The sequence below is a fragment of the Telmatherina bonti genome (genome assembly GCF_933228915.1).
Source record: "Telmatherina bonti genome assembly, chromosome: 16".
Taxonomy (NCBI): domain Eukaryota; kingdom Metazoa; phylum Chordata; class Actinopteri; order Atheriniformes; family Telmatherinidae; genus Telmatherina; species Telmatherina bonti.
In genome coordinates this window covers 25,122,875-25,132,509 of record NC_136614.1, presented here as the reverse complement: position 1 = coordinate 25,132,509, position 9,635 = coordinate 25,122,875, and the positions used below count along the sequence as shown (strand labels likewise).

Genomic DNA, 9,635 nt, shown 5'->3' with positions numbered 1-9,635 from the left:
TTGTTTTGAGTTTGTCAAAACTTGGACGAGTTGACATTGGACATTGAATTTTCCCTTGGGGATGAATAAAATATGTCTGATACTAAATGTGACATGAACTTGATCATTGAATGGGGATTTATGAACATGCTAATCAATCTGTACTTTCAAATACTTTAAAATCTGCAAGGTTTTGTGACCTGATGGGATACCTCTACCTTAAAAAAACATAACATGTTTTATGTCATTGGTGCACAACTGACATGAAAAACATGGAACACATGTAAACATATTTGAAACATAGGAAACATGAATTTGGAACGAATTTACCATTCTGCAGGTTTCAGTGTTTCCCTACTACAACACACCTGACTGATGTCTACAGTTGATCCACAGGCTGATGGAAATGCTGACATCAAGGTGCTGAACTTTGTTTTTTGAATTAGGTGTGTTGTACCAGGGAAACACTAAAACCTGTAAGATGGTAAACAGGAGGCTGTAAATGCTGGTCTGCAAATTCAAAGCAATAAAAGTTCCCAGTCATCGGTGATGACTAACAGCTCTGATTTCTGGCAACGTAAATTACAAACTTGAAGTTCTCTTTATATTATAATGCACTTTTATTCACCTTTAACTTATGTTTAATTTTTGTAGTTTTACTGATTTCAGGGATCACCACAAATAAAACACAAAAAATTCATCACCAAACATTTCTCCAATGAAGCTTTTTATTTTCAATTCATCGGTCCCTCCTGTTAGTAAAACGACGCATTTTCTTCATATGTACACGTGACCTATAAAAATAAACAGGCAAGTGAGGGAAAAAGCCAGAGAAACATGGCTTTCATCATTCTGTACATCAATATAGAACTTCATACCTTGATCACACTATAAACACAAAAACAAACCCAGAACAGATGTCGTGCTCAGCTCGGGACACCGATGCAAACCTTTTGTTTTTAATTTAAAACATCAATGACATCTAAGAGAACCACCGACGTCTCATCACAGAAAACTAAAAACAGCTTCAAAATTCACAATTTACAGTTTTACAAGAGAATATTGTCATCATAACAACACACTGCCGATTTTTAACACAACTCAAATAACTTATAATTAGAAGACACCCGAATAGTCTGAGTCAATCATTCATTTTGAGAGTACTGATGTGTCAACCAGTACCTCCCCATTTGGCATGTTATTTTTTAGATAATTTTCCTCTTAGATTAAAAAAAAAAAAAAAGAACACAATACAACCGATTCCTCATTATTTTTACTGGAATATAAATTTTACAGAGGAATTTCTTTCAAAACTTGCCATGTTGGTTTGTGTACTTAAATCTTCTGTTACAAAAATAGCTATAGTACAAAAGCTATCGATGTATTGTTTGGTAAAGTGGAAGGCGGAAGTTCACGTTCAGTGAGTTATTCTCTGAGCATATCTACAGAACAATTAAATAACCTAATGTACATCTATAAGACTCAATAACACCAAAAAAACGGAAGACAAGGTTCAGTGCATCTGGCAGAAACTCTTGAACTTCGCACAAAAGTTTGAAAAAAGCCCTTTAAAGGTGCACGCTGCTTCGAATCTGTGTTCATGTCACTGCCACGTCATAATGCAAACATAAATAATCAAGGCTGATTTTGTCCGCTTACACAGGACACGTTCAAATAAAAGTGAAACAATGAACTGGGTAGGCTGGTACAGACTGTAAATACTGTTCTCTGGTACTTTGAGCAGAGGGCATCTGTGGGGTTCACAGTGAAGAGCAGGTCAGTGTTGTGTGTGTGTGTGTGTGTGTGTGTGTGTGTGTGTGTGTGTGTGTGTGTGTGTTCGTTCCACAATGAGACAGCTGTGTGTGAGAACATAATCACGTAGTTTCCATGAGTACATCATCGAGCTCCGGGACCGCCAGGGCCTTTGCCCTTCCTGACTGCACTATGGCTGCTGTGGTGGTGGCTGTGGGTCAGCTGTTTGTGTGGGCTTTGGGTGGCGGTGCCTCCTTTGCTCTGAGGGGAGGAACTTCTGCTGGGGTTGAAGGCAGGGCCGGTCCCCGACAGGGCCAGGGAGGGCTGCAGAGGGCTGGATGTAGAGAGGCCAGCTGAAAGAAGATCAGGAAAAGGGGAAAGGTTACTTTTCCTGTGAAAATGGAAGCATGTGCTACTTCATCCTCATAACTGTTAGCGGACATTTTTACACAGTTTGCGTTAAAACCATAGACTGTATAGAAAGATGGATGTAGCCTCCGTGACGACACACATAGGTTTCTGAAGAGCTGAATTGAAGCTCGGTGGGCGGTTCCTACCATCACCATCTTGGCAGGGGCATGCGTGTTGTCTCGCCAGGAAAATACAAATATGGGAAAAGAGGTGGAGCTGAGAGGGGGGTCGTGAGCGTCATGGTGGATGATTGACATTGACATTGAACCCCGAGCTGCCTGTAGCTAGAGCTTGCCGAGCTAACTTGGAGAAAACAGGAGCTAACCAGCTAACGGAGGTAAGTTGGCTAAAGGTAAGTCACGTTGTTTACCAGCTAAAAACCGTGGTTGTTATACAATCATCTTACTTGGAGCGGGAGATCGGGTACCTGTCAATCAAAAGGACACAGCCCTAAATATACCAAATTTCGAGACTAAATTACTTTTAAATGGGCGAGTTAGAAAAAAATTCACTCCCCCCAACAGTTGTCATGAAGGTAAACCTGACCTATTAAACCTAAAATGGATTTTTGAACCAGGCTGTAAACATGTCTATTTCTGCTGTGAAGTTGGTCTCTTTTACATGGGAGTCTATGGGGATTTGCTCTGTTTTGGAGCCATCCCCTAGTGGATGAAGGGGGAACTGCAGTTTTATGCACTTCCTCAAAGGCTTCCCTTTTAATCGCTGGAGGCTCCGTCCATCTTTCATTTACGGTCTATGGTTGAAACATTATTTCTTCCTAAAAATCAACATTCTGACTTTAAGCTGTGAGCATCTCATTTGGATAAATTGTGAAATGCATTGTGGGGAAACTGAATGATTATTTGACATACAAAATAATTCATATTGACTCAGAAAGCAGTGTGGTCTCTTTCCATATTATCAGCTCTGTTGCTGGCCACAGGCACGTGTCTGTTTAGAGTTAAGTATGTGTTTACATAATGCAATTCCTGTGCTCGGATCTTCCCACTGCCTTTCCTTTGCAAGAGGCCACACTATGTTCTGACCTGGCTGTCACCATACTCAGTTTGGAGGTGCTCTCCTTCCCAAGAAACAAGAAAGCAAGACAGGCCTCATCTGACTGAACATTTTTATTTCAAACATTTTGCTACTTTGAAGCTCTGCCTCTCAGAAATCACTGCAAGGTAGCAATGTTTGGTGGATACATACCAATTGTCAGATCAGTGTTTAGGGACAATCTTTTATCATTGCTTCTGCTATATTTACTTGCCTTTTGAAACACTGTAGCCATAAGCAGCATAAGCAGCAGCCGATGCAGCTGCTGCTCCCGCCATTGCCCCGGCCATAGCCGCTGCGCTCCCTGCTGTCGACTTACGCCCACGTCCTTTCCCCCCAGACTTAGGCCCGCCTCCGGATCCTTTAGGTCGTCCGCGGCTCCGCCCAAACCTGCCTCTACCGGGGCTGATTGTGTCTGAGCCCGAAACACCTTGGGACAGCATACAAGGCAAGTTTATTTGTATAGGACATTTTATGAACAAGACAATTCAAAGTGCTTTATATAAAAACATTAAAAACATCACAGCAGGGTGCAGGAGACATTAAAAACAAAATTTAACTTTAAAAATTAAATGAAAAGAGAAAGAAATGATTAAATGAAAGTAAGCGTGTGGAATTAAAAGTTATTTTGATAAAAGGTTGCAATTAAGGTTTTTAATTTAAAACAGCGGAGAGTTTTCTGAGCGTTTGTTCCACATGTGAGGAGAATAAAAATTCAACGCTGCTTCTCAATGTTTAGTACTCTGGGAATAGAAAATAGATTTGACCCTGATCTCTTGAGGGATCTGGTTGTTTCATAACAAACCAGAAGACCCTGAATGTATTTTGTATGGGTGGGGAATCGAATTTAAAAAAATCTAAAATCTGAATGTTTTGTTTCACGATTTTAAAATCTCTATTTTTTTACATAAATAAAAGTAATCCCTTATAGTTTTTTTTTGTAGTTTTTATTGATCTTTTTACTTGTCTTCTTGGGCATTACAGCAGCAGAATGATGGTCTTACTGCTGTGTTGTTTCTTCCTAAATGAAATTAAGAAAAATAACGAGCAAAAATGTTTTGTACATGTCACAATTTAAATCGAATCAGCCCTAATATTTTCTCAGTTCTTTCTAGCAAATAGAAGAATAACGTTACTTGGGAAATTGGCACCTTTTGTTACTGAAGTGTAATGATTTTGAATCGAACATTTGTTTGAATCGAGAGTTGATTCTGAATTGAATTGTCGTCCCAAAAATCGAAATCAAATTGAATCACGAGTTGTTAAATTCACATTCATAGTATTTTGGTCCTAAACCATTCAGTGCTTTATAAACTAACAGCAGGATTTTGAAGTCAAATTATTGACAGACAGGAAGTCAGTGTCAAGATCTAAAGACTGGAGTTATATGATCCACTTGCTCGGCTTTAGAGAGGAACCAAGCAGAAGCCTTCTGGTCTAACTGCAGCTGTCTGATGGACTTTTAGGGAGACCTGTAAGCACAGCTTTACAGAAGTCTAGTCTACTAAAAATAAATGCATTGACAAGTTTTTCTAAATCTTGCTGAGACATCAGTCCTTTAATATGTTCTTTAAGTGATAAAAGGCAGACTTCACAAATATCTTATCGTCACTGCTGAAATTTAGGTCCAAGTCCATCAGGCCAAGATTTCTGACTTTGTCATTAGTTTTTTATGTAGCTGTGTGAATGTGATTGCTGACTTTTAATCAGAAATAATTAAATTAAAAACCATTTGTTCCGTTTTGCCTTAATTTAACTGATGGAAGTTCTGGCACATCAACTCTCTGGTTTGATCAATACATTTGATCTGAGTTTGGATTGGAATAGTGTCTCCTGGAGAGATGGTTATGTAGATTTATGTGTCATCAACATAACTATGGTAACATATTTCGTCATTTTAATCATTCCAGCAAGTGGGAGCCTGTAGATGTTGAACAGCAGTGGCCCCAAAATTGATCCTTGGGGCACGGGTTATTTCAGTTTGTTCAGATTAATAGTTATCTACAGACACAAAATAGTCCCTTTCTTTTAAATAGGACTCAAACCAGTTTACTGAAATACCAAAAAGTCCTACCCAGTCTTTTAGCCTGTTTAATAGGATGTCATGGTCGTCTCTGAAATGAGACCACGCAGTGAAATAAGAAGCAACAATTTTATATAAATTCTCCTTTCACTGTGATATGGTCAGATCAAACAGAAGTTCAGTTATGGAAAATGCTCTGTCAGCCTTGGCAAAGTCTGAACAAGACATTGTGGTAAGTTAACTGCACTTATGAAATATTAAAATGAATCATCACTTATTAGCATAAATACAGGCTAAATCAAAAAAGAGGAATATCCCTGTAGTTTTCCATGAAGAAGCTGAACCAGAACTTGCCACAGTGGTGATGTTCCTAAGCCCCCAGTAGCGTCTCCCCCAAACCACATCTCTGCGGAGGTCTTCATTTTCTTTCAGTGTTCCAAATACTGTGGTACATGGTGTATCCTGCCACTAACAGCAAGGCTTTTTCTTAATCTGACTCTTCCTGCATTTTCACTCATTGTGCAAGTTTACCAACTGATTCTTCATCCATGGCTTCTCATTTCATCTTCCAAACCTTTCATTAAAACATCATCTGCTTTCTGAAGGGACCAACTTTTTTTTTTCCCAGCTCCCTGGGCGTGGTTATCACAGGGCATCAATAATCTTACTGACAGGAGCCTCTTAGCAAAGCAGCAAAAATCCAAAATGCGTTTCAATGAGACACCGTGTATTTAAGAGGGATTACTTCATGGCAGCAAATTCAAAGTGCAGATATAGAAGCAAAACCAGCCCATACATTCTCTGTTTATCTGGACTCCAGAGAACAGAACATACTGATATGTTGCAGCCAAAGCAAAATGAAATCCTCATAAATCTAAAAATACAAAAATCAGCTGCAGAAAACTTAGTTGCCTGGCTCTTGTCTATTAGAAATACAAGTCATGATAGCAAAAAGAATCAAAAGCCTAACCTGCATTAATGACACAGTCAATGTGTTTACTTGAACAGCTTAGTTTGATTTGGCTGTGTCCAAGTTGGGGGGGAAAAAAAGCACATGACGCTAATTCATTTATTGACTCAAGTATTTCTGTTTGCTTCCCCTTTCAGTTTGTTGGTACTGGGCTTTTTCCAGTTAACTGATTAAGATGAAAACCAAAACAACTGATAATTAGCTTTTATCTGTTTGTCATAGTCTTCTTGTTTTTTGAACTGGCTGCTGCCACATCCAGGTCAAAGCACAGAGTGTGGACTGTGGACTGATGTACACATGCCATTGCAAGAATAATGTGACTCCTACTTCAGTCTGACCTTAAAGTCCCCATTTAGTACGAAATCAGCCAAACCAGCATGTTAACATGTATCTTTAAAGTCCAGTTTTAATTAAACTATTAAAAAAGTTTTTTTTTAATTTTTTTGTCACATAAATGGACAAACATTTTCTTTACCAACTGTTTTCTAATAATCTTTTACTCAAGTTTTGAACAGGATAATACCATTTGACAGAGAAGATAAAACCGTTAAAAAAAAGCAGTAAATGTGGCCTGTAAAAGACACATCCATGTAGCTAAGTTTATAAAAGAACCTTGTTATTTAAAGAAACAATAAATGTAATCAAAGCAACAAAATGTCTAAAATGTCTTGAAAATGCAAAAGGTGTTTTCTGTCAATTTTAGCAGTTAGCTAAGCTGTCCTGCACAGCCTATTGTCTTGCTCTCAAAGCAGCACAAAGGTAGCCAATTGTGCATTAGCTTATGTAGTACTGAGTTAGCTTTAGTAGTTCATTCTGATCTCTCTCCATTTTTGAAAGGTCATAAAGTGCAGACATGTAAAAAGTCCCACTGACATGGTTAGCAACTATTGAAGCAATTTCCTATTGCCATGACAACAAAGCGGATATCGATGCAGATAGTACCAAAAAACCAAGAAAATAGTGGTTTCAAGGGACTAAAACTGTTTGTATATATACAATGTGCAGCAACTTCATACAAAAATATGCTAACTGAAACTAAACTCAACTCACTTATAAAACCCATTGAAACAACCACAACTAAAGACATTGAATTAAAGTGCTGGACATAATTAGATAAAGCAACACAGGAAAATGAAACAATTAACTGGGAAATAAACACTAAAATAAAATTGTTTAGTGTTTTTAAAAAAAAAGTTTAAAAACTATAAACAATTTTAAAAGAATAAAAATACGCATTAGGAGTTCACATCAGTTAAACACCAAGTAAAATCACTTTTTACTTCAAGGTTAAGTTCTAACACATCAATATCACAATATCAATAGCAGTTCTGAAGGAATACGCAGGCAAACAGACAGGATTAGGGTATTTATCACCTCACCATTCATGTTGTCAGAGACCGATCCCGACACAGAGGCGGGGGAATTGGTGGCCCGAGACTGAGGAGCAGAAGAAACTGGATCGTCCACGATGACTAGCATGTCGCTACTGCTCTCATCTGCATCGGCATCTGGGGGTAAGGACCCAGGTTGCAGCTCGCTGCTCAGGGAGATCTGCCCATGCACAGGGGCACACACAGAAATATACACAGGCTGGGGGTCAGCACATCAAGGGAACAGGAAATGGGCCAGTAAGTGAAGGCAACGAGAGTAGGCAAGGAAGGAGAGCGCGAGGGAAAGTTGGGATGCACAAGGAATAGAAATACAAATATGACAAAAGGGTCGAGGGAGGCAAATAGAAGAGGATGTTAAAAAAAAAAATGGAGGTGTACAAAAAAAAAAAAATCAAAGAAGAAAAAACGTTGATAAAACAGAAATTTAAAAGAACATAATGCAAATTAAGAGTTTGTGAAAGAAGATTAAGAAACCTGCTAGATCATTCATACAGACCTCGCCTTGTTAACCAACATGTTAATGTCACAAACCCATACACACAAACACACACATTATTTTTTCTGCGTTCCAGTGGAACCCCTCACCTCACTAAAAGGACTGGGCATGGCTGAGTCCATCTCAACGCTGATGAAGGAGTCGTCTCCATCCGCAGACAGGTTGGAGTTGTCGGCTGAAGGCGCATGAGAGATGACCAGGTTCACATCCTTCTTCCGCTTGTTCTCCGACTCCTCATTCTTCTTCTGCAGGTTAGATGGAAAGTAGGATGAAGAGGAGAAGGAACAATGTGGAAATGAAGGCTTTTGTAAATGAGAAAACCTTTACTGGACAAAGCATCTTTAATTCCTCTGATTTCATTCATCCTGCATCTTTTTCACCATCTCCTTTTCTTCCCTGATATCCATTCCTTTCTCATCAGTTCTTTAATATTTCCTTCCCTAAGCTCCCCCACAACTGCCAACCCATTTGACGGCTGCGTCTTCATGTGTGTAGTACCTTCTCAGCATACTTTTCCCTCTTCCTCTTGCGTTCCTTCACCCTGCTACTCTCCTCCTGTTGTCTCTTCTCCTCCTGTCTTTGACGCACTACAGAAAAAGACAAAGTGCTTTTAGTCTTCTTCCTTCCAGCTGGTCACGATGTTTCTGAGCTCATTAAATCCGAATGGTCTGCACTCACATTTCTTCTCCAACTCGTCATCGTCCAGAAGCAGGCTGACAACCTCTTTAGGTTTGAGTGTGTCTGGTTTAAAGTTGCCTCCAGAGATTACTACTCTTTGGATCTGGTAACACAAAAACATTAAAAGGATAATTCATCTCTGTAATTAATTGATAATTACTGGGACAATATTGAATTTCAAGCAGACTAAATTGACTGTGCTGTATAATATAGAAAAGGAGGTTAGGGTACTATGTTTTCAGACCTCGCTCTTCTCCTTGGCGCGCTGCAGGATCCTTTCCTCAATTGTACCCTGACAGATGAGGCGGTAGACGGTGACCTGCTTGGTCTGACCTAGCCTGTGGGCCCTGTCCATAGCCTGTTGGTCCACTGTTGGGTTCCAATCGCTGTCGTAGAAGATAACCTGGAAAAGAAAAATCAACAACACAGATTGTTCTGTGATTAAGCTCGCAGGCAACTTTTAACCTTACTAGTTTCTGTGTATTATATTGTGCGAAGTAAAGTGATGAAAGATGAAAGATGAAGCAGACACCCCTTTCTCTGTAACTTCTCAGTCTAATTACAGTGACGCGTCATGCCCAGTGGCTCACAGATGTGCTCTGTTAACTCACTGCTGTTTAAAGCTAATCTCGCCCAAGCAGGACCGCAGAGACAAAAAAAAGCAGATTATTCTGAGACGTGCTCATAAACATAGATATCAGTTTCACAAGGATGCTCTTGTTTATTAGACACACATTCAGCCTAACAAATCCTCATGTGATCATGTAATTAACAGGGAAATACTGGTCATAACAAGTTTGCAGATGGATTTTTGACTCCTAGTTTTAGAACATCTGGTGGAAAATGTGTGTTGATCTGTTTCGGAAATGTTGGCGCTGT

The 9,635-nt window shown here is 39.3% G+C and overlaps 1 protein-coding gene across 1 annotated transcript in view; it reads right to left on the bottom strand.

The window, feature by feature from the left end:
* Nucleotides 1-733: 733 nt before the first annotated feature.
* ino80 (INO80 complex ATPase subunit) overlaps nucleotides 734-9,635 on the bottom strand; it is a 36,236-nt gene continuing 27,334 nt past the window's right edge. The window contains exons 31-37 of the mRNA XM_079255988.1: nucleotides 9,001-9,159; nucleotides 8,757-8,859; nucleotides 8,577-8,665; nucleotides 8,168-8,323; nucleotides 7,571-7,742; nucleotides 3,413-3,628; nucleotides 734-2,084 (exon numbers count right to left, since the gene is read on the bottom strand). Of these exons, the coding sequence (XP_079112114.1) occupies nucleotides 1,876-2,084; nucleotides 3,413-3,628; nucleotides 7,571-7,742; nucleotides 8,168-8,323; nucleotides 8,577-8,665; nucleotides 8,757-8,859; nucleotides 9,001-9,159 (1,104 nt within the window). The 3' untranslated portion in view covers nucleotides 734-1,875. The remainder of the gene's footprint in view (nucleotides 2,085-3,412; nucleotides 3,629-7,570; nucleotides 7,743-8,167; nucleotides 8,324-8,576; nucleotides 8,666-8,756; nucleotides 8,860-9,000; nucleotides 9,160-9,635) is intronic.